This window comes from Coregonus lavaretus, assembly GCF_964263955.1.
Source record: "Coregonus lavaretus genome assembly, contig: HAP1_SCAFFOLD_447, whole genome shotgun sequence".
Classification (NCBI taxonomy): domain Eukaryota; kingdom Metazoa; phylum Chordata; class Actinopteri; order Salmoniformes; family Salmonidae; genus Coregonus; species Coregonus lavaretus.
This window is the reverse complement of record NW_028160250.1, coordinates 53438-76842: the sequence shown is the minus strand read 5'-3', so window position 1 is coordinate 76842 and position 23405 is coordinate 53438. Positions and strand designations below refer to the sequence as shown.

The 23405-nt window shown below is 40.7% G+C and overlaps 2 protein-coding genes across 2 annotated transcripts in view; one reads left to right on the top strand and one right to left on the bottom strand.

Annotated features, from left to right (window-relative positions):
* The window catches only part of LOC311121990 (platelet-activating factor receptor-like), a 51151-nt gene that overhangs the window by 11390 nt on the left and 16356 nt on the right, over positions 1-23405 (top strand). The window lies entirely within an intron of this gene.
* LOC311121986 (Fc receptor-like protein 5) lies at positions 18255-23320 on the bottom strand. Its single transcript, XM_084196413.1, has 5 exons — positions 23057-23320; positions 21780-22076; positions 19869-20012; positions 19557-19584; positions 18255-19445 (listed from the first exon to the last, which is right to left on the bottom strand). Exons 1-5 carry the CDS (start codon positions 23265-23267, stop codon positions 19310-19312), a joined length of 816 nt encoding a protein of 271 aa, XP_084052539.1. The 5' UTR covers positions 23268-23320; the 3' UTR covers positions 18255-19309.

Here is a 23405-nt window from a genome sequence, read left to right as displayed (position 1 = left end):
AAACACACAACCAAGTCTACATGAAAATTGCTAAAAAGCAACAAATTGGAAGTTTTGGAATGGCCTAGTCAAAGTCCAGACCTAATCCCAATTGAGATGCTATGGCAGGACTTGAAACGAGCAGTTCATGCTTGAAAACCCACACGTCACTGAGTTAAAGCAGTTCTGCATGGAAGAGTGGGCCAAAATTCCTCCACAGCGACGTGAGAGACTGATCAACAACTACAAGAAGCAGTTGGTTGGAGTCATTGCAGCTAAAGGTGGCACAACCAGTTATTGAGTGTAAGGGGGCAATTACTTTTTCACACAGGGGAATTGGGTGTTACATAACTTTGTTTATGAAATAAATGAAATAATTATGTAATTGTTGTGTTATTTGTTCACTTATGTTCCCTTTATCTAATATTAGGTTTTGGTTGAAGATCTGATAACATTCAGTATCACAAATATGCAAAGGTAGAGAAAATTAGAAAGGGGGCAAATACTTTTTCATAGCACTGTATCTATATTTACAACAAAATATATGGGGATTGGAAATGATGCAGACAATTAAATTGATGGAAGCCACAATCTATCTGCAATATTTAAGCTTTTTTTAAATTATGTCCCCCCCCCCCCACTTCTAAAACCAAAGTTGCGTCCCTGAAAATAACTATGAATTAACAGACTTATTTTCAAATAATTGTCAACATATAACATCACATTAAGGAGTGGGACTTTCACTGTATTACAAGGAACAATTCACCCGTGGGAACGTTGTGGCTCTCAACACCCGAGAACAGAAAGAGTTGGCCACTACTATCCGAGAGATTGTTCGTGAGGAAATTACGTCTGCCCTCGACTTGCAATTAAAACCGATAAATTAATCTCTTGCCCTGCTCATTTCTAACCTATTCAACTAAAGTGGAAAGTTTGTAGACAGTGGTCAGTGTGACAGAGGGGTGACTCCATGACCTGGAAACAGCGCAAACTAAGCTAGAAGGGGAAATCAATTTCCTAAAAAAGAAAACAGAATCACTCAAATCATTCCTGTAAATTCTATGTGCGAGTCACAGGACAGTCAGGACTTGTGCGGGCAACCCAACTTCCTTCATGAGCAATCTTTTCTATGAAATGTTTGGTCGTGTCACGCCCTGGCTCTAGGGACTCTTTTAAGTTGAGCCAGGGTGTGTAGAGTTTATGTTTTGTGCTCGTTGTGTCTAGTCTAGTTTTGTATATCTATGTTGGCCAGAGTGGTTCTCAATCAGAGGCAACGAGTATCAGCTGTTGCTGGTTGTCTCTGATTGGGAACCATATTTAGTCAGGTGGTTTTCCCACAGTGTTTGTGGGATCTTGTTCCGTGTTGGTTTGTGTTTTGCACCTGTGGACGTCATGTATCGATTTGTTGTTTTGTTCGTGTATCATTTAATAAATAAGTATGTTCACCTTCCACGCTGCGCCTTGGTCCTCTATATCCGACGATCGTGACAGGTCGGGAGAAGCTGGGTCCCATGCTGCTGATAAACTGAACACTGTGCGGGTCCACTCCAGAACGGATCTCAGTGTATGATTAGATGACTCCACAGTTTTGAAGTCAAACGGCAAATTGTTCGCCTTACAGCTGAATCGGGGGCTCTGACCTATGCGGAGAAGAGGATCAGTATCTACCCAGATCTGAGTGCCGAACTGCTGAAACAGAGGGCGACCTACAATGAGGTGAGATCCCAGCTACGCAAGCTATCCACCTGGCAAAACTAATCTTGACCTTCCAGAATACAACACACGTTTTCCACTGCCAAGGAGGCTCAAGACTTCTTCTTCTTCAATAATTTAAGATACTCGTCCAAAAAGTTGACTCAAGTTTGCCAAAAAGCACCTGGATAATCATCAAGACTCTTGGAAGAATGTTCAATGGACAGATGAGTCAAAAGTATAACTTTTTGTACAACATGGGTGCCATTTATGCCTGGCGAAAACCAAACAGTGCATTCCACAGTAAGAACCAAGCATGGTGGTGGTAGTGTGATGTTTTGGGGATGCTTTGCTGCCTCAGGTCCTGGGCTCTGTATCAGAGAATTCTACAGGTGAATGTCAGGCCATCCGTCTGTGAGCTGAAGCTGAAGCGCAGCTGGGTCATGCAGCAAGATAATGATCCAAAACACTCAATCAAGTCTATATGTAAATGGTTAAAAAGTAACACATTTGAAGTTTTGGAATGGCCTAGTCAAAGTCCAGACCTAATCCCAATTGAGATGTTGTGGCAGGACTTGAAACGAGCAGTTCATGCTTGAAAACCCAAAAATGTTGCTGAGTTAAAACAGTTCTGCATGCAATAGTGGGCCAAAACTACAGGAAGCATTTGGTTGCAGTCATTTTTTTTTTTTTCACCTTTATTTAACCAGGTAAGCCAGTTGAGAACAAGTTCTCATTGCAGCTAAAGGTGGCACAACCAGTTATTGAGTGTAAGGGGGCAATTACTTTTTCACACAGGGGAATTGGGTGTTGCATAACTTTGTTGATTAAATAAATATAATTTATTAATTTTATTTGTAAACTCAGGTTTCCTTCATCTAATATTAGGTTTGCTTGAAGATCTGATAACATTCAGTATCAAAAGTATGCCAAAATAGAGAAAATCAGAAAGGGGGCAAATACATTTTCACAGCACTGTATCTTAGAGGCTTAATCAAAAACAACATCTCCTTGGGCTGTATTATCACTCAATGCAGAAAAAGCTTTTGATAGACTAGAATGGTCATGTCTCTTGTCTGTCTTGGAACATATGGGAATTGGCTCCAATTTCATTAATATGATTAAAATACCATATGCCAATCCCTCAGCCATAGTTATAACAGGCAATATCTGCTCTGCTCCGTTCAGATTCACTAGAAGCATCAGACAAGGGGACCAACTTCGCCTCTGCTATTCTTATTATCCATGGAACCTCTGGCCCAGGCAATTTGTCAATTGAAGGAAATAACACTCATTATATGCAGATTATATTTTACTATATCTAGACAATGTATCTCAAAAATCATAGATAAATTCAGCTTCATCTCAGGTTATAAAATTAATCTAACCAAATCACCCCTACTGCCTCTCAAGACCCCGATGGAGGACTCTATCGCTACTTATGGAATAGATATATTTCCTTCTTTAGATAAAAACATCGGCAAAAACTTTAACAGAACGCTCAAATCAATTCAATCCGACCCCAGTAGATGGAATAATATCCCAGTTGCTTTAACCGGCAGAATATCTATTGTCAAAATAAATATGTTGCCATGGCTGACTTTCTGTAGTTCAATGCTTCCCATGGCTCCCCCTTCTGGCTATTGGGATACAATTCATGTGCGGTTTCAAAATGTGCGGTTTCAAAATGTATATGGCAAGGTAATCGATTTTAATGAATGTACAAAGGGAATGACATAGGACTTTAAATATCCACGCTCTAGCATTTCGCCCCATCCTATATTAGTTTAGATGTGATTATATTACCGCCTGGCTGAGTATAGAGAGAAATATGGTGTCCCCTATTGCCCTGGAAGAGGTGGTGTTCATTTATATATCCCTTAAACAATGTAAATTACGCTTTGGTCCTATTATTGCTCACACAATTTATATTTGGTGCAAAATTAATAAAACAATGTAGCTGGGAATCAAAATGGCATGCCCATACGTCAATATTTCACAATAATGCCTTGCGATCTGGATGGCGTCCTTTTGCATCCCTCCAATGATCCAAATGTGGAATCCATACCCTTACCGATATCATGGACAGTAATGGTTTGAGAACATTCCAACATTTGAAAGATACATGCACATTACCAGGCCACTCCTTTTTTCTATATGTACAACTTAGGTCAGCTATACTGGCCTATGGAGTCCCTTGGGAAACCCAACTACTGAAACAGCCAATGATGGGATTTATAAATAAATTATCTGGGCTCCCGAAAGGACTGATGTCTATTATATATAAACAACTTTTGGAAAGCTCATATTCTGAGCTAGCCATTAAAAGAGTATGGTCCACAGATCTAATTGAATCTGAACCACGCTTTAACTGGAACAGAATATGGAAAAATATGACCTTGGCCTCCTGTAACCTGAACCATACATTTATACATTTTAAGTTTGTTCACAGAGTGTATTTAACACCAAAGAAACATTTTACGATTAAATTGGCCCCAACTCCTAACTGTTCACTGTGTACCCTAAATCTGGTAGGCACATTCCTTCATATGATGTGGGAGTGCTCTGCAGTTAAATGCTTCTGGGGCAAAGTTACAAAATTCATTTCGAACTTATGAATTTAAATATACATGGTTTCCGGGTGGGGGTGGAGGATGCAGGCGGTTGGATTGGGACTGAGGGGGGAAGGGGTCGGGGTATCTTTATATGCCTTTATTTGATTGTTGTTGTACCTGTAACCCCGCTCTGAAAAAGGAAAATGACAAAACTAAGTAAAACCGGAATCTCATACTATGCTTATCTTCTATCTTGTATAGCATTTGTATCTGTCATGTGTTAATGTTGCTGTTGTAAGTTTACTATATACACTATATTTACAAAAGTATGTGGACACCCCTTCAGGCTGACAGGTGTATTTCATCGAGCACACAACCATGCAATCTCCATAGACAAACATTGGCAGTAGAATGGCCTTACTGAAGAGCTCAGTGACATTCAACGCGGCACCGTCATAGGATGCCACCTTTCCAACAAGTCAGTTCATCAAATTTCTGCCCTGCTAGAGCTGCCCCGGTCAACTGTAAGTGCTGTTATTGTGAAGTGGAAACGTCTAGGAGCAACAAAGGCTCAGCTGCGAAGTGGTAGGCCACACAAGCTCACAGAATGGGACCACGGAGTGCTGAAGTGCGTAGCGCGTAAAAAGCATCTGTCCTCGGTTGCAACTCTCACTACCGAGTTCCAAACTGCATCTGGAAGCAACGTCAGCACAAGAACTGTTCGTCGGGAGCTTCATGAAATGGGTTTCCTTGGCCGATCAGCCGCACACAAGCCTAAGATCACCTGGAGCAGTGGAAACACGTTCTCTGGAGTCATGAATCATGCTTCACCATCTGGCAGTCCGACGGACGAATCTGTGTTTGGCGGATGCCAGGAGAACGCTACCTGCCCGAATGCATAGTGCTAACTGTAAAGTTTGGTGGAGGAGGACTAATGGTCTGGGGCTGTTTTTCATGGTTTGGGCTAGGCCCCTTAGTTCCAGTGAAGGGAAATCTTAGCGCTAAGGATACATGACATTCTAGAAGATTCTGTGCTTCCAACTTTGTGCAAAAGTTTGGGAAGGCCCTTTCCTATATCAGCATGTCAATGCCCCTGTGCACAAAGCGAGGTCCATACAGAATTGGTTTGTCGAGATCAGTGTGGAAGAACTTGACTGGCCTGCACAGAGCCCTGACCTCAACCCCATCGAACACCTTTGGGATGAATTGGAACGCCGACTGTGAGCCAGGCCTAATCGCCCAGCATCAGTGCCCGACCTCAGTAATGCTCTTGTGGCTGAATGGAAGCAATTCCCCGCAGCAATGTTCCAATATCTAGTGGAAAGCCTTCCCAGAAGAGTGGAGGCTGTTATAGCAGCAAAGGTGGGACCAAATCCATATTAATGCCCATGATTTTGGAATGAGATATTCAACCACATACCTTTTGGTTATGTAGTGTACATCAGGAGAGGAGTTGGAGCTTTAAAAGACATAGTGCCTCAAGTACAAAGACGTACTTTGCTTTGTGTTAAATGTCTGCTCAGCCCACATGCCCACATGCTCTATATACTGTATGTAATGTAAACAATAACTATGTATTCATACTATGAACTTTCCATTCTATGGAATGCCCACCACCCTCATATGTCGTGTCTGCTAAAAAAATGTATTTGGTTCTTCAAACACTTAAAGAAATTGTCAGCAGATGTGGTTTTCTTGCAAGAGTTACATTTTAAAAAGGAGACATTTTGTATTTAAAGAGGAGCTTGGAGAGGCCTATGCTGCCACCTACTGTAATAACAGCAGAGGTGTAGGTATCCTGATAAAGAAGAATACACCCTTTTCCCTTATATCCCAACACATGGAAGGCTGTTTTCAAATGTTGAGTTGTACCTTACATGGTGAAAAATACACATTGATTTCATTGTATATCCCACCAGGGAATCTGGTGTTTTTAGAAAGAATTCAAGCTATATTAGATCAAATCCAGATAGGAACTATTATTTTAGCAGGTGACCTAAATCATACATTCGATAAGATTGACAGATGTAGTAATAAAAAAGGCAAATTTAGGGAGCCTCCGAAGAGGCTGAAAAATATAATCTCTACAAATAATTTACAGGACACCTGGACATTACTATTTCAAACTTCAAAAGACTATTCCTTTTTTTCTAAAAGTAAGAAAAGCTATTCAAGAATGTACTATATTTTTATTTCCAAAAATGCACTCAACAATTTACTGGATAAAAAAATTCATGATATAGTGATATTGGATTATTCTTGAGTATCATGCTTAATTACACCAATAGAAAATACACTTAGCAACAGAATTTGGAGAATGAACATCCAAAAGTATTACATATGTAAACGAAAAAATTTAAACCTTTAACATTACAAATGTAGACATAGAGGACAGGGAAAAGCCGGCCAACTATATAATTTGGGATGCCTTTAGGCGTACATTAGGGGAATGATAATCTCATACTCAGCAAATGTTAAATCTGATTTAAAAAATTTAATTAAAGAAAAAGCCCATAAAAAATCTAAAATAAAAATTAATAAAAAAGATGACCTTAAACAGTAATATGATCTTTTACTTTTGAAGAGAGCCAACAACCACAGGTTAAACTCAAAGAAGGCATACTACTTAATGTCAAATAAATCTGGTAAATATCTTGTTGCTCCCACAAAATGAATACTCGCTAAACCAGTTATAATTTTAAAAGATAAAGATACAAATGCGGTAATTAGAAACAACAACACGATTAATGACAATTTTAAACACTTCTATGAAAATGTATATAAAGAATGAAACAACAGTTGGATGGATCCTATAGCCTTCTTAGACTCATCAACCCTGAAGCAATTATTAGCAGACAAAAAAGAATCGCTAAAAACAGAGATCACCCAATCACCAATCAGTGCGGATAGAGCAGGCAAACTAGTTGTTTACATGCAAGATGGACAGACAAGTGTAGCCTATGCGCAAGATTTGACAGAAATGTTAGGGGTGTGGAGAGAGCGAGAGGGTTGAGGAGCAGACTTGAAGCGCTAGGCCTCTTATTATAACATGCATTATCTGAATTAGGTCCACAGAATTATACCTAGGAGGAGCAGCTTCTATGAAATAACTTTTAATGTCCTCTGAGCTAGCTAGCTAACAAGATTGAGCTAACTAGCTAACAAGCTTGAGCTAGCAAGCTAAACAAGCTTGTGTGTGCAGAGCGGCACCAGAATTAAAAACACATCTTACCTTTTAGTAGTTAATAAATCCATAATGAAACTTGATAACTAGACCTATGATATCCTTAACTAGCATTGAAAAAGTGAATCCATTCTTCTGTAGATAATAAAAAATCAGCCTCCCTGTCTTCTCACCTTCCAATGTCAGTACAGTACAGTGAGGGAAAAAAGTATTTGATCCCCTGCTGATTTTGTACGTTTGCCCACTGACAAAGACATGATCAGTCTATAATTTTAATGGTAGGTTTATTTGAACAGTGAGAGACAGAATAACAACAACAAAAATCCAGAAAAATGCATATAACAAATGTTATAAATTGATTTGCATTTTAATGAGGGAAATAAGTATTTGACCCCATCTCAATCAGAAAGATGTCTGGCTCCCAGGTGTCTTTTATACAGGTAACGAGCTGAGATTAGGAACACACTCTTAAAGGGAGTACTCCTAATCTCAGTTTGTTACCTGTATAAAAGACCCCTGTCCACAGAAGCAATCAATCAATCAGATTCCAAACTCTCCACCATGACCAAGACCAAAGAGCTCTCCAAGGATGTCAGGGACAAGATTGTAGACCTACACAAGGCTGGAATGGGCTACAAGACCATCGCCAAGCAGCTTGGGTGGAACTAGAAAGTTGGCTATCAAAAGTATTACAATGTAAACGTACCTTTTAATCCGTCTGTCTGCATATTTCAAGACATGGCATACTGTATGGGGGTGTAGTGAGATACCCAATGGGCTATTCTCTTCTCGTCTTGAAAAAACATATACTAAAAACTTGGAAATCAATCAATCCTCCATCATTAACACAATGAAGAAAACAAATGATTTATTATTAAAAAATTGAAATAGCATGGGCGACCTAGAAAAACTAATTGGGATTATGTAAGGCCAAGTGGCAAACAATAATGCAGACAGTAGTTATGGGGGTGTGAACATGCAGGTCTGGGCAGATCAAATGTAGTCGTTATTTGTGTGCGTATGGAAGTTGTTGTTCATGTTTGTATTTGGTGCGGGGGAAAAAAATACAATAAAAAATACAATAAAATGTTATATTTAAAAAATATATTAAAAAAGGCACTGGCCAGGGTAAGTTCAGTTGAACCTCCAGTTCAACCTCCCTTTCCTCTTGGTCTCACTTCCCATTCCTAAGTGAATGTCACTAGGGTGACAATATAGTAGGGGTGTAACGATTCGTTTTAACAACGATTCGATTTGTATCACGATTCGTGGTTGTCGATACGATTCAAGGACGATATTGGTTCATTTAGAACGATACGATCCGAAACGATTCAGTGACTTGAAATCGATTCAGTAACCTTTTAGCCAAAAATTCAACCAGTGTGACTGAAATAAATACCTGGTAACCAGTTGCATTTTAATGGCTGGCAATAGTCTTGATATTTTTAACAGTGTTTCATGACTCCATGCAGACCATCTGGTATTATGAAACTTACCAAAAGTCTCACAAGTCCGTCTGTTATGGCCTGTGCGGTTCGGTCAGCACCCAATTCAATCAGTCCAATAAAGTCCGAAGTAAACTCTCCGTTGCTGGACACAGACACAATGTCAACTATTTCCTGCTCAGTTTTTGTGATGTCCTCAGATCCATCAAAAAGCATTCAGTAAAGGAACATCCTCAGAATAGGAAGACATGGGACGTGCGTGTTTAGCTTTATGGAAAGAGAAAAATATTAAACAGAGCTTGCCGCTGTTCTTCATTCAGCTTGTCTCGCCATCTGGCAAGTGGGCGACTGGACATTTATTCTCGGCTAGCTTTTAGCAATGGCTTGCGCCACATTCGTGTGCTCCTTGCTCTTTTCATGTTTGTCAAATAAAGGATGGTTGAAATTCTTTGAGCCTTTATAAAATGCACCTGTTTTGTCTGCTAGATGTGGATTTGAGCGGCAAATCTTGCACCACATTTCAGTGCGCTCATCGTTAGCTTCAAGCCACTTTTCCGAAAAAAGTATTTTCTTCGGCTCTGGCTCCAGTTGGCGTTTCTTTGTAGGTGGCGAAACGCCAAAGAAGCTGCTTAATGTCTGTTGCTTTTTGGACATCCCTGACAGTAGTTGACAAGCAACATGTCATGTGTAAGGTTAGATGAGAAGATCGGTCAAGTACGCAAAGGCGCGTAGTAACACAAGTGGCATTACGCATTCCTGATTTTTGTCGCGCTTGCGTATCTGCGTACCAGTTATGTGCACCCCTGCATATAAAGTCTGACGTGCTTAAATCCAATGGGTTATTTCCTAGTATCGATACAATCAATTTATTACATTTTAAAACGATGTTAGATCGATATATGTTGTCCAAAAGGCCAACTCGCCGAGCACAGATCGATGTAGTTGGATCATATGAATATAAATCGATACATCGATGTAGTAGATGGATCGTTACACCCCTACAATATAGTTATACCACATTTGGCAAAGCACCAGTCCAGATATCATATAATGTCATATAATATAATATATACCATTTAGCAGACATTTCTATCCAAAGCAACTTACAGTCATGTGTCCATACATTTGCTGTATTGGTGGCCCTGGGAATGTCATATCATATCACCTTTTATGTAGCATTTATATGACTTTGCTAATAAATGCCATGTAAAGCCACTAAGTAGAGTTTATGAAGACCTCATGAATTCTCTATAAAGCCTTTCTAGCCTAATTTGTTGTTCAAATAAAGTGGCACTCCTTTTGTTATTGTCTGCTATACTGCTGACAGAGCAGGAAGACATTCGTCTAGCTGTGACCAGCAATTGTCAACCAGCAATCATCAAATCAAATCAAATCAAGCTTTATTTATGCAGAACATTTCAGACATGGAATGCAATGAAATGTACTTCACAGGAAAAAAAGAATATAAAACAGTGCAAATAAAAACTGAAATATTTATTACACAACAAACATAAGAGGATAAAAAAAAAAAAGAATGACAATAAAAACTGAACGACTATAAAGCACCCTGAAGGAAAAGCAAAGCTAAAAAGGTGTGTTTTAAGATCTCTTTTAAATATGTCCACAGTTTCGGTCCCCTGGCAGGCTATCTGGCAGGCTATTCCAGAGGCTGGGGGCATAATAACTAAAGGCTGCCTCTCCATACCGCTTGGTCCTAGGCTTTGGGATAATTAAAAGGCCAGTGCCAGAGGACCTGAGGGACCTACTGGGTAACATAACTTAATGACTGACATAATAATAATAATAATAATAATAATAATAATAATAATATGCCATTTAGCAGACGCTTTTATCCAAAGCGACTTACAGTCATGTGTGCATACATTTTTACGTATGGGTGGTCCCGGGGATCGAACCCACTACCCTGGCGTTACAAGTGCCATGCTCTACCAATTGAGCTACAGAGGACCACTGACATACCACTGACATGTATTGGGGTGCACAATCGTGGATTGATTTAAAAACCAATAGAATAATCTTAAAATGAATTCTAAAACTCACAGGCAGCCAGTGCAGAAACCTTAAAACCGGCGTAATGTGTGCTCTCCGTCTGGTCTTGCTCTGTGCCTGTGCTGCAGCATTCTGTATGTTTTGCAGTTGATCAATGGCTTTCTTGGGTAGACCAGACAGGAGAGCATTACAGTAGTCAAGCCTGCTTGTAATAAAAGCATGGATGAGTCACTCTGTATCAGCCTGAGAGAGAAACGGACGCACCTTGGCAATGTTCCTCAGGTGGTAAAAAGCTGTTTTGGTCACATTCCTAATCTGTGATTAACCCTAACACAACAATAAGTACTTCGGTCTTGTCTTGATTAAGCTGGAGGAAGTTGTGAGCCATCCAAGTATTTAAATCACTAATACAGTCTAATAATTTATCCGTGGAGCTAAAATCCTCTGGTGACACAGATGTGTTAAGTTGTGTATCGTCTGCATAGCAGTGAAAATCAATACTGTGCTTTCTGATAACGCTGCCAAGGGTTAACATATATAAACGGAACAGTACCGGACCCAAAATCTAACCTTGTGGAACACAACGTGATATGTATTTTCTCTGAGTTATGTTCAACAAGGGTGACAACAAACTATCGACCGGTTAAATAGGTCCTAAACCAATGTAGAACTGGTTCAGAGAGGCCAACCCACCTCTCCAGTCTGTCCAGAAGGACATCATGGTCAACAGTGTCGAATGCAGCACTTAAATCCAAGAGTACAAGGACAGAGAGCTGGTTGGCATCTGTGTTGGCTCTAAGATCATTTACCACTTTAACTAAGGCTGTCTGTCCTGTGGTGGGGATGAAAACCAGATTGGAAACTTTCCAAAATACAGTTGGTGCTTAAAAAATAATTTACCTGTTTGAAAACAGAGAGCAGTATTGCTGTTTAATAGCAGACCAGAAAAGGCTGGTGACACAAGTGTTGTAAGACACTTCCTGTATGTGTCATAGCTGACTGTTACGATAGGTGTGTTTTATGGTTTATATATTTGATTTACATTTACAGCAAGTTGTGAAACTCTCAAATATGATGGTGTCGGACGCACTTCCTGTGTTTATCAGGAAGTGATTAAGTGAATCAACAACTGCACAGACTGGATAGGCCTATAGCTATTCTGGGCGGCAAGTAGCCTAGCGGTGTAATGAATACTCAGGGAGAAAAGGGTGTAGATTCACACACAGAGCGTGGCAGGTGTTTATTTCGCCTTCGCAAAAGGCAGGAATTGTGGTCACAGGCAGGCAATGGTCATACACAGGTAGGCAAACAGGCAGGAGAATCAAAAACTAGCACTGAAGGCTATAACTGGTTCTCACAAACGAGCTAGGAAAAGGCTTAGTAGAGTCAAAACGAACAATACCTCACAAGGCACAAACAGAATGAACTGAACTAAATAAGGAGCTGATGAGACCAGGGCCCGTATCCTTAAAGATTCTGAGAATCCTCTCAGAGAGCTCCTAACTTAACCTAAAAATTCCTTGCCAGGAGTTTTAGCTTAGAAGTGATTCCAGAACATTTTCAGTGAACTCTGAGCCAGGAATGGATGAAAAATCCTATCTTAGTGAGGAGGTGTGGTTGACCCCGTTGCTAGGTATGAGTCATCATTTCAAAAGCCGTGATTGGTTGATCCTACAAGTTTGATGAAAATGAACTTTTGGTGATAATGAGCAAAGGATGTACCCTCAAATCAATAAACATAATTATACACTCTAATCTTATGCAGACTATAATTGTAAATAATATTTCACATTCAAGAAAATATCTGGAAAATGAATAGTAAGCTGTAGGGGTTATAGCCTAACATTAGAATCTAAAATATGTGAAAACTTAAGCTCATTACACCCTGTTCAAATAATGATTTGTGTCTCATTTGCTCATATTAATATCCTAGCTGGCATATTTTGTACTTTCACTTCCATATGGACCCCATTGAAAACAAGATGGCCTATCTCAAGGGGCTGTCCTTAATGAAGTAGAAATTGCAACGTTACAACTCAGTGTGAACTTAACGAGGGTAACACAGCTCAGCTTTTAACAATGTCTGTGATTGCTGGCTGGTCTATTTATGAAGGCTTGTTAACAAATATCCTACAAACACAGAAAATTGAGAAAAAAAGGAATCGCAAGCCGAACTGGACTGAGGAGCAAGGTTTGTTGCTGGCCCAGTTGGTGAAGTAATTGCATCTCTAAGGAGATCCACCACAAACATGATTCCTGCACGATCCAATCTGTAGCGTCTCAATAATTCCCTGTCATCCAGTGTTTGCAGGACATCTCTCCTGCCTCCTCTGTTGGCCATTTTGTGCAGCTGCTTAGGGTAACTCCTAAGCCACTAAAAGTCCTCTTCCCTGCTCTTAGCAGATCTCGCCTTAGGAGCCCTTTTAAGCGCTAGGACTCTTGAGGAATAGCTTTTATATTAACTGGGATTTTCGTGTCACTTTTAGGGGAAATTCTAAGAAAACGTCATGCCTCTGAGAATTTTCTTAGAATTTGGCCGCTAGGAGCCACTTTTTGCACAAAAATTCTTTAGAGATACGGGCCCAGGTGAGTAACAAACACAGGTGAAATCAATGAACAAAAATGAAAGACAGGGCTACGTTCAAGAACACAAAGAAACAGGGCTACGTTCAAGAACACAAGGTTGACTAAGAAAATAAATACAGAACCTTACAAGCAGTTAGCGAGGCGACGGGAAGTGAGCTGACAACTACAGGGTTGCTGGTATCAAATCCTACATGCCATTGCCTGCCATTGTGCCCTTGAGCAAGGCACTTAACACCCCACATCAACAGCTCCCCGGGTGCCCAGTGTGGCACCTCTCCTAAAACCTGTATATGTACACTACCGTTCAAAAGTTTGGGGTCACTTAGAAATGTCCTTGTTTTCGAAAGAAAAGCAATTTTTTTGTCCATTAAAATAACATCAAATTAATCAGAAATAAAGTGTAGACATTGTTAATGTTGTAAATGGCTATTGTAGCTGGAAACTGCTGATTTTTTTTATGGAATATCTACATAGGCGTACAGAGGCCCATTATCAGCAACCATCAGTCCTGTGTTCCAATGGCACGTTGTGTTTGCTAATCCAAGTTTATCATTTTAAAAGGCTAATTGATCATTAGAAAACCCTTTTGCAATTATGTTAGCACAGCTGAATAATGTTGTGCTAATTCAAAGAAGCAATAAAACTGGACTTCTTGAGACTAATTGAGTATCTTGAGCATCAGCAATTTTAATTTTTTCTTCTAAATTTTTATTTAATCTTAATATTGAACCTGAGTGACACTAGACATGTCCAAAGTCCTCCTGACTACATTAAGATAAGTACTAAAGTGAATATTAGTGAGTCTTGAAATATGAGTATTTTTATATAGTATTAGAAAACATTGTGTGAGTCTAAGCCTTTGAGTCTACAGTGAGGGAAAAAAGTATTTGATCCCCTGCTGATTTTGTACGTTTGCCCACTGACAAATAAATGATCAGTCTATAATTTTAATGGTAGGTTTATTTGAACAGTGAGAGACTGAATAACAACAAAAAAATGTAAAAAATGTTATCAATTGATTTGCATTTTAATGAGGGAAATACAGTGGGGGAAAAAAGTATTTAGTCAGCCACCAATTGTGCAAGTTCTCCCACTTAAAAAGATGAGAGAGGCCTGTAATTTTCATCATAGGTACACGTCAACTATGACAGACAAAATGAGAAAAAAAATCCAGAAAATCACATTGGAGGATTTTTTATGAATTTATTTGCAAATTATGGTGGAAAATAAGTATTTGGTCAATAACAAAAGTTTCTCAATACTTTGTTATATACCCTTTGTTGGCAATGACACAGGTCAAACGTTTTCTGTAAGTCTTCACAAGGTTTTCACACACTGTTACTGGTATTTTGGCCCATTCCTCCATGCAGATCTCCTCTAGAGCAGTGATGTTTTGGGGCTGTCGCTGGGCAACACGGACTTTCAACTCCCTCCAAAGATTTTCTATGGGGTTGAGATCTGGAGACTGGCTAGGCCACTCCAGGACCTTGAAATGCTTCTTACGAAGCCACTCCTTCGTTGCCCGGGTGTGTTTGGGATCATTGTCATGCTGAAAGACCCAGCCACGTTTCATCTTCAATGCCCTTGCTGATGGAAGGAGGTTTTCACTCAATCTCACGATACATGGCCCCATTCATTCTTTCCTTTACACGGATCAGTCGTCCTGGTCCCTTTGCAGAAAAACAGCCCCAAAGCATGATGTTTCCACCCCCATGCTTCACAGTAGGTATGGTGTTCTTTGGATGCAACACAGCATTCTTTGTCCTCCAAACACGACGAGTTGAGTTTTTACCAAAAGGTTCTATTTTGGTTTCATCTGACCATATGACATTCTCCCAATCCTCTTCTGGATCATCCAAATGCACTCTAGCAAACTTCAGATGGGCCTGGACATGTACTGGCTTAAGCAGGGGGACACGTCTGGCACTGCAGGATTTGAGTCCCTGGCGGCGTAGTGTGTTACTGATGATGGGCTTTGTTACTTTGGTCCCAGCTCTCTGCAGGTCATTCACTAGGTCCCCCCGTGTGGTTCTGGGATTTTTGCTCACCATTCTTGTGATCATTTTGACCCAACGTGGTGAGAACTTGCGTGGAGCCCCAGATCGAGGGAGATTATCAGTGGTCTTGTATGTCTTCCATTTCCTAATAATTGCTCCCACAGTTGATTTCTATGGTCTTGGCCATAGTGGAGTTTGGAGTGTGACTGTTTGAGGTTGTGGACAGGTGTCTTTTATACTGATAACAAGTTCAAACAGGTGCCATTAATACAGGTAACGAGTGGAGGACAGAGGAGCCTCTTAAAGAAGAAGTTACAGGTCTGTGAGAGCCAGAAATCTTGCTTGTTTGTAGGTGACCAAATACTTAATTTCCACCATCATTTGCAAATAAATTCATTAAAAATCCTACAATGTGATTTTCTGGATATTTCTTTCTCATTTTGTCTGTCATAGTTGACGTGTACCTATGATGAAAATTACAGGCCTCTCTCATCTTTTTAATTGGGAGAACTTGCACAATTGGTGGCTGACTAAATACTTTTTCCCCCACTGTAAGTATTTTACCCCCTCTCAATCAGAAAGATTTCTGGCTTCCAGGTGTCTTTTATACAGGTAACGAGCTGATATTAGGAGCACATTTTTAAAGGGAGTGCTCCTAATCTCAGCTTGTTACCTGTATAAAAGACACCTGTCCACAGAAGCAATCAATCAATCAGATTACAAACTCTCCACTATGGCTAAGACCAAAGAGCTCTCCAAGGATATCAGGGACAAGATTGTAGACCTACATAAGGCTGGAATGGGCTACAAGACCATCGCCAAGCAGCTTGGTGAGAAGGTGACAACAGTTGGTGCGATTAAATAGCAAATGGAAGAAACACAAAATAACTGTCAATCTCCCTCGGCCTGGGGCTCCATGCAAGATCTCACCTCGTGGAGTTGCAATGATCATGAGAACGGTGAGGAATCAGCCCAGAACTACATGGGAGGATCTTGTCAATGATCACAAGGCAGCTGGGACCATAGTCACCAAGAAAACAATTGGTAACACTCTATGACGTGAAGGACTGGAATCCTGCAGCGCCCGCGAGGTCCCCCTGCTCAAGAAAGCACATATACAGGGCTGTCTGAAGTTTGCCAATGAACATCTGAATGATTCAGAGGAGAACTGGGTGAAAGTGTTGTGGTCAGATGAGACCAAAATCGACCTCTTTGGCATCAACTCAACTCGCCGTGTTTGGAGGAGGAGGAATGCTGCCTATGACCCCAAGAACACCATCCCCACCGTCAAACATGGAGGTGGAAACATTATGCTTTGGGGGTGTTTTTCTGCTAAGGGGACAGGACAACTTCACCGCATCAAAGGGACGATGGACGGCGCCATGTACCGTCAAATCTTGGATGAGAACCTCCTTCCTTCAGCCAGGGCATTGAAAATGGGTCGTGGGTGGGTATTCCAGCATGACAATGACCCAAAACACACGGCCAAGGCAACAAAGAAGTGGCTCAAGAAGAAGCACATTAGGGTCCTGGAGTGGCCTAGCCAGTCTCCAGACCTTAATCCCATAGAAAATCTGTGGAGGGAGCTGAAGGTTCGAGTTGCCAAACGTCAGCCTCGAAACCTTAATGACTTGGAGAAGATCTGCAAAGAGGAGTGGAACAAAATCCCTCCTGAGATGTGTGCAAACCTGGTGGCCAACTACAAGAAACGTCTGACCTCTGTGATTGCCAACAAGGGTTTTGCCACCAAGTACTAAATCATGTTTTGCAGAGGGGTCAAATACTTATTTCCCTAATTTAAAATGCAAATCAATTTATAATATTTTTGACGTGTTTTTCTGGATTTTTTTGCTGTTATTCTGTCTCACTGTTCAAATAAACCTACCATTAAAAATATAGACTGATCATGTCTTTGTTAGTGGGCAAACGTACAAAATCAGCAGCTAATGCTGACTATTGATAGTGACCACATCCTCAGGATGCTTCATCTCATCACACCCACACATAGCAATGCACACATAGTGCAGAACATGCACTCTGTTATGTAGCCTCATGTTCATTCAGACACATTCACATGAACAGATGCAACACCACACAGCCCCACCCAGAGTATGGTTCCTCTCTAGATTTCTTCCCTGTAGGAATGTTTTTCCTGGCCACTGTGTCGGCATAATCAGTGTTTTAAAGAATCTTTGGACAATTGATTCTTTGTTTTCATTTTTCAGTTGTACTGTACATTGGATCTCACAACGTATCTTACACTTTGTTCTTGTTACAGACTTGCGACTTCAATTTCATCACCTCTGTTTCTTCCTGTTCTTCTAGTGTAATCAGAGGAGAAAATCCGAAGTTTTATAGGGAACTGGAGCTTCTATAAATGATAGCACAATAGTTCTATAAACTCAGTCCCAAGCCACTAGACTAGATCTTTAGATAAAATAGATATGGTGCATTTACTCGGATAGTCCTATCGCTGTTGGAGCCTTCGAAATTCGGTGCTGAACAACAGCTAGTCATGAGCAAGGAATGACAATTTCCTCTGTCTTGATCGTCTAATATGGACACATATTAATAACAATGAGCTTTTCAGGATGTTGGCTGTCCGTAAAGTTCATGAATGTTGAGATAAGCAAATCTTTGTAATGAACTGAAACTGTAATTGCCAAACAAGCTATGTAGAATTACTATGATTTTAGCCTACAGAGTCTTTTAGCCTACTCTCACGTGTGGTGCGTTGTGAAATTGTATTTGTTAATGCAAATTTGTAAGATTGCAAAATAAATACTGGGAGCCCAGAAGTACTTTTGGTCACACTTTATTTGGATAGTCCAGATAGTCCATTTGTAGATGCTCTACAGAGAGGTCATACTATCAACACACTATTTGTTGACAAGCAACTGCTTGCTAAGGTTAGGGTTAGGGTTAGAATAAGGGTTGGGTTAAGGTTAGGGTTGGGATAAGGATTAGGGTTAAGATTAGGGTTAGGGGTTAGTAGATAGTTGAAATGTTAGTGATAGTCTGTAGAGAGTCCATCTGTAGATGGTTTACAGACTATCCAAATAAAGTGTTACCAGACTTTAAAAAATATGTGATGCATTGCAATTATTGTTAAAGCTAGTGATTGTAAAGAATGAGGGAATAACAAGCTTCACAGTCCTTTTACAAGGCTGGTAACCATGTGATGAACATGATGACTTCTCAACTGCCAGCTACTGAAGTATTAACAGAGATGAGTGGGTTATAAAGTTAATGGACCTCTGGTATAAATGTTGCAGTAACTGTAACTCTATGTTTGTGATGCAATTAAAATGTGTTGTGTAGCACGCTGTACTGCATTCTCAAATGTAAATCTGATATAACAGATACATTGTTATTGAAATACCTGTTTTTTGTTTCACAATAAATGTTTTATTCAAGGCTTCCGTTAAACGATTCTGAGAAAGATCACTATCAGCGTCTTGCAAATGAGTGAAGACAAACAAGAAAAATAACACTTTTCAAACCTCTTTACTTTTTTACAAGTCAAATCTAGATTCTCTTCAAATATTAAACAAACTCGAACTCTCTTAAGTCCAGGACTAGGTTTAATCTGTGTCTGGGAAACTGCCCCACATTGTTTTAGAGTGAGCAAAGGAGGATGTATCTCTTCTGTTATCTACAGTATGTGGTTTATCAAGCAGGCTATTTTAGTGTTACATTCATGTCAGATATGCATATGTTGTTCCTGTCCTTGGGTAAGTCCCATCACCCTCTCTCACGACAAGGTGTGGGTATCATCCCAAGGTGGTGTAGGTATCATCCCAAGGTGGTGTAGGTATCATCCCAAGGTGGTGTAGATATCATCCCAAGGTGGTGTAGGTATCAGCCCAAGGTAGCGTAGGTATCATCCCCTGTCATGTAGGCGGGGCACAGGTCGCTGTAGGCTTGGTTGGTTTCACCACAGTTCATGTAGATTTCTCCCTCATCCCCAGCCTGGGCCTGGGGCTGACTCCTCCCCCTAGTGGATGACAGCAGACACATGATCAACATAGTGATCAGCTAATTATAATCTCATACACAGGAAGACACATGTAAAACACACAGATATGATTCTTCATCATACTCTTACTTTGGTGGTTTTGCAGGTCCAGTAAATCCTGGAAGTACATGGAAAATACATCACAGTATGTTAAACCAACACTCACAATGCACGAATGAACATTGTAGGCTTTTCAGAAACCTACTATAGTCCTATATTTTGGTCATTTACAAATTGAATCATAGATTGAATCACAGGTGCCTCTACTTGGGTTGGCTAAATAACAACCCATTACTTCCTGTAACTACAGTAGCCTTCATATTACAATTATAATTCTGTAGTATAGCTGAAGACTTGGCAGAACTGTTGATATGGTGCAGTATACTTGACAGTGTCACTCACCTTTGGCCGGTGCACTATTGATGGCCAGGGTCTCTTGACCGGCCCTCTCTTTGGCCTGCCTCCAGAACCACAGCAGCACCAAGAGCAGTAAGACCCAGGCAAGGAGAACCAGTACCAACCCTGCCACTCCTGCATACACACTGCCTAAGGGAAGAAGAGGAGCACTCAATTGAATTGTATTGACATTGATGTGCCACAGGCTTACACTAACATCAAAAACGTTACAAACCTATGCTATAAAGTACTACTGTGCATCAAAAATTGATACATACAGTACCAGTCAAAAGTTTGGACACCTACTCATTCCAGGGTTTTTCTTTATTTTTACTATTTTCTACATTGTTGAATAATAGTGAAGACATCAAAACGATGAAATAACACATTTGGAATCATGTAGTAACCAAAAAAGTGTTAAACCAATCAAAATATATTTTAGTATCCTTGATACTGCCTTGATGACAGCTTTGCACACTCTTGGCATTCTTTCAACCAGCTTCACCTGGAATGCTTTTCAAACAGTCTTGAAGTTCCCACATATGCTGAGCACTTGTTGGCTGCTTTTCCTTCACTCTGCGGTCCGACTCATCCCATACCATCTTGTGGAGGCCAGGTCATCTGATGCAGCACTCCATCACTCTCCTTCTTGGTAAAATAGCCCTTACACAGCTTGGAGGTGTGTTGGGTCATTGTCCTGTTGAGAAACCAATGATAGTCCCACTAAGCCCAAACCAGATTTGACGGTGTATTGATGCAGAATGCTGTGGTAGCCATGCTGGTTAAGTGTGCCTTGAATTCTAAATAAATCACAGACAGTGTCACCAGCAAAGCACCCCCACACCATAATGCCTCCTCCTCCATGCTTTACGGTAGGAAATACACATGCGGAGATCATCCGTTCACCCACACCGCGTCTCACAAAGACAGGGCGGTTGGAACCGAAAATCTCAAATTTGGACTCCAGACCAAAGGACACATTTCCACCGGTCTAATGTCCATTGCTCGTGTTTCTTGGCCCAAGCAAGTCTCTTCTTCTTATTGGTGTCCTTTAGTAGTGGTTTATTTGCAGCAATTCGACCAGGAAGGCCTGATTCACACGGTCTCCTCTGAACAGTTGATGTTCTGATATGTCTGTTACTTGAACTCTGTGAAACATTTATTTGCTTCTTGAAATGTTCCGTATTGACTGACCTTCATGTCTTGAAGTAATGATGGACTGTCTTTTCTCTTTGCTTATTTGAGCTGTTCTTGCCATAATATGCACTTGGTATTTTACCAAATAGGTCCATCTTCCTTGTCACTTACACAACTGATTGGCTCAAACGCATTAAGAAGGAAAGAAATTCCACAAATTAACTTTTAAGAAGGCACACCTGTTAATTGAAATGCATTCCAGGTGAGTACCTCATGAAGCTGGTTGAGAGAATGTCAAGTGTGCAAAGCTGTCATCAAGGCAAAGGGTGGCTATTTAGAAGAATCTCAAATATAAAATATATTTTGATTTGTTCAACACTTTTTTGGTTACTACATGATTCCAAATTGTGTTATTTCATAGTTTTGATGTCTTCATACAATGTAGGTGTGTCCACTGGTAGTGTACATTGAATAGTAGGGTTCGACAACATACAACTATTGATAAATGCAATCCAATGTTATAAAGCCAGAATAATGACATGATAATGTGAGAGGCACCATCCCAGTACATTATATTTTATTTTGGTACATTGTCACTCTCACACCACCATTACCACACATCTTCCTCATCAGCTGCAATTCTCTACTAATGGAACAAATCTCATTATCGTTCATCATTTCCTCAAACTGAGCTGTTTTCCATCTTGAGCTGAGAGGAAGCTAAATGTATTGGAAACATATGAGAAACAAGGTGGATGTTATGATGGATGAGTAGATTACCAGTCATGGGGAAGTAGAGGATACAGACTGTGTGGAAGGGGCTTTGTTGCTGCTGCGTCAGGACCAAGATCTTGCTGTGAGCCTGGCAAAAGTACTGCCCACTCTCCCTTGCCAGTCTCAGGGTCAGCTCTCGCCCGATGCCCACTTCCTGCCACCCACCCTGCTCATCCAACCTGCTCCAGCTCCAGACGACAGAGGGAGGGTGGGAGGTGGCTTGACAGTACAGGGTGACACTCTGCCCCTCCATGGTTACCAGGTCCTTGGGTGTGGATGACACAGACACATTGGAGAGTCTCTCTAGGGAGATAGGAAGGGACATGGATAACTACTTTGTGGTACTGAAATACACACAGATTACAGATCCAGACTAAACTCTTAGAAAAGGGTTCCAAAGGGTTCTTTGGCTGTCCCTATAGGAGAACCCATTTTGGTTCCAGGTAGAACCCTTGTGGGTTCCAGGTAGAACCCTCTTTGGAAAGAGTTCTACATGGAACACAAAAAACTTATTCCTGGAACCAAACGGGTTGTACCTGAAACCAAAAAGGGTTATTCTATGGGGACAGCCGAAGAACCCATTAAGGTTCCAGATAGCACCCACTTATTTGAATCAAAATTAACGTAACCATAGTTTGACCCCATAAACTTAGCCTCAACCACATTATCCATACCCCTCTAGCCTGACTGCACTACATGTGACACACCATGAACACACTGTGGTTTGGGGGGGGGGGTGTATATTGTAGATGGATAGAGGGGGTGGGAGAGGGAGAGGGGGATATGAAAATTGTAGAAGAATAGAGGGGGGGGGGGGGGGGGGGTGCAGAAGGGTGGAAGTGCTTGGTCATTATCCTAGCCAGGGGACGGGGCTGTTACTATAAACACTCACATAACTGTGCTATGTTCTGCTCCGGTGAAAACCAGTCAAAAGAATGAAGCCTGGCTGAACTGTTCAACTCACTCCCTGCCTGCTATGCTTCTCTCGTCTTAGTGGTTTTCCAACAGGAGATGTGGCTTTAACTGCAGTCCCTGCCATCCCTTTGTGTCTCTAAATAAGTAGGGTTTTCTCTCAAAAGTCAGGGAAGCTATTTGGGGTTGCCTTGGTGTTGGCTGTGTATGTTCCGCTGGGACGGGAAAATAATTAGTGGGTGGAAAAGGTTGATAAACACAATCCCATATTCTAGCATCCACAAACATCCCATGAAAATTAACTATTTGTTTCTTGATAACTATGAAGTTAATGGGACTTTTATGATTTAGAATAACTTCCAGTCATGTACCTACTACTGTCAGGTGTACAGCATTACTGTAGTACACTGTTCCATTGTAATAACCTGAACACTTGTATTCTCCAGAGTCCTTAGTGGTGACAAGTAGAGTCAGGTTACTGTCAATGTTCATAGATGTGGTTTGGTTCAGATGGTACCAGCTGTATTTCTTCTCATCCAATGATCCCATACAATGCATTTGGACTTTCTGACCAACAAGCATGACTGGAGCTCCAATCAGGAAGTTCAATTCGACCCTTCGCTTCGACTGAAGAAAAGCTGCTAAAAGAGACAATGAGACAATGGTTAGAGTGGGCGATTGTAAATGGAACACTTACTGTACGAAATTGACTCTTTTAGC

Coding starts and splice junctions, on each gene's coding strand:
- LOC311121986 (XM_084196413.1), bottom strand. CDS start 23,267: ATGCTTGTTGGTCAGAAAGTCCAAATGCATTGTATGGGATCATTGGAT. Junction 19,585..19,868: donor CAATAGTGCACCGGCCAAAG/GTGAGTGACACT, acceptor ATGTACTTCCAG/GATTTACTGGACCTGCAAAA. Junction 19,446..19,556: donor GGACCTGCAAAACCACCAAA/GTAAGAGTATGA, acceptor GTCATCCACTAG/GGGGAGGAGTCAGCCCCAGG.